General features: G+C 57.6%; 1 protein-coding gene across 1 annotated transcript; it reads left to right on the top strand.

The window, feature by feature from the left end:
* Positions 1 to 238: 238 nt before the first annotated feature.
* L226DRAFT_577067 (uncharacterized protein) lies at positions 239 to 760 on the top strand (the record flags this gene model as incomplete). Its single annotated transcript, XM_067685506.1, has 5 exons — positions 239 to 245; positions 299 to 377; positions 437 to 533; positions 594 to 624; positions 663 to 760. The coding sequence occupies 5 exons, from the start codon at positions 239 to 241 to the stop codon at positions 758 to 760; spliced, it is 312 nt and encodes a 103-aa protein (XP_067528222.1).
* Positions 761 to 1120: the final 360 nt, after the last annotated feature.

The following is a 1120-nucleotide window of genomic DNA, read 5'->3' as shown; positions in this document are numbered from 1 at the left end:
TGCTGACATCGTTACACACATAGTATGCGGACGTGTTACCCTACATGCCCTACCAGGCCAGAAGGCCGTGTACTTGTCCACACACAGAGCGACTCTCCGACGTCTCGACATCCCACCGCTTCAGTGTCCCCAGGTCATCATTCTCCGCTTGCCGCTCTAACCGGGTGTTCGCCACCTGCCAGACGTCTGCCCAAACTACTCGAATCCTCGCAAGAGTGTTCGGAAGATCTTGACTGTCATGCTCGGTATGTTTCCCGACAGGCTGGAAGCGCATAGCCGAGGTTAACTTCTGTTTCAGTCTACATATCAGGAGAACGGAGACCGGGCGCACTCATGGTCCGGGAGCTCAGGTTTTTCCGGGACGATGTCGTAATTTGGTACGGGGTTTCGGCGCGAACAACGAGCTCCTCGCGGCGTGGACCAACACCGACGGCAGCATCCCCACGCAAGAGATCGTCTTCGTCCCGGCGGCGGGTACCCAAGTGTTTGCCATCGTCGGGAACGTGCAGGACTTCGCCAGCACATACGGCACTGTAGATGTCGCATAAGTTATTGTCTTTCTTGTCGGCTGACCCTCGTTTCTGTTCTGGCAGAAGCGCGGCCCGACCGGCGACTGTGAAGCAGGTGCGTTTCTCGACATGCTCACAGCCGACCCTCCACAGCTGTACTTTACGCGGGCCACCGAGGGGCAGCTTCGCATTGCAAGACCCGCCTCCGGTTGCATCCTGCCGACTCGGAGCACACGGCACCCCAAGGATAATATCCCCTTCCAGACCTCGGACGCAGCGAGATCGGATGCAACATGTGCTGCACGACCATGATGGGAATTTTTTCACGCCTCGGCACGCCCGCGACAGCCCGAGCAAGCGCAAAGACGATTGAGGAGGAGCCGAAGGAAGACGCTGTCCACGCTGACACGCACGTTCGGGACCTCTTTTTCGGGCACTTGCGTCGTTGGTACAAGACGGGCTGGCGGGACCTTAGGTGGGATCGAAAGATTTGCTTTGGCAGACGTCGGCAAGCACTCGAGGTTTGCAGATTGTGAGGACTCCTACACAGACTGGATCTCCGAGTTCTGGACGAGTAGTAGCCTTCGTGTTTACGCATAGTAGACCATGTC

Source organism: Lentinus tigrinus (genome assembly GCF_003813185.1).
Source record: "Lentinus tigrinus ALCF2SS1-7 unplaced genomic scaffold L226scaffold_138, whole genome shotgun sequence".
Taxonomy (NCBI): domain Eukaryota; kingdom Fungi; phylum Basidiomycota; class Agaricomycetes; order Polyporales; family Polyporaceae; genus Lentinus; species Lentinus tigrinus.
Note: the sequence above shows the minus strand (reverse complement) of the source record. Positions and strands in the feature narration are given on the sequence as shown.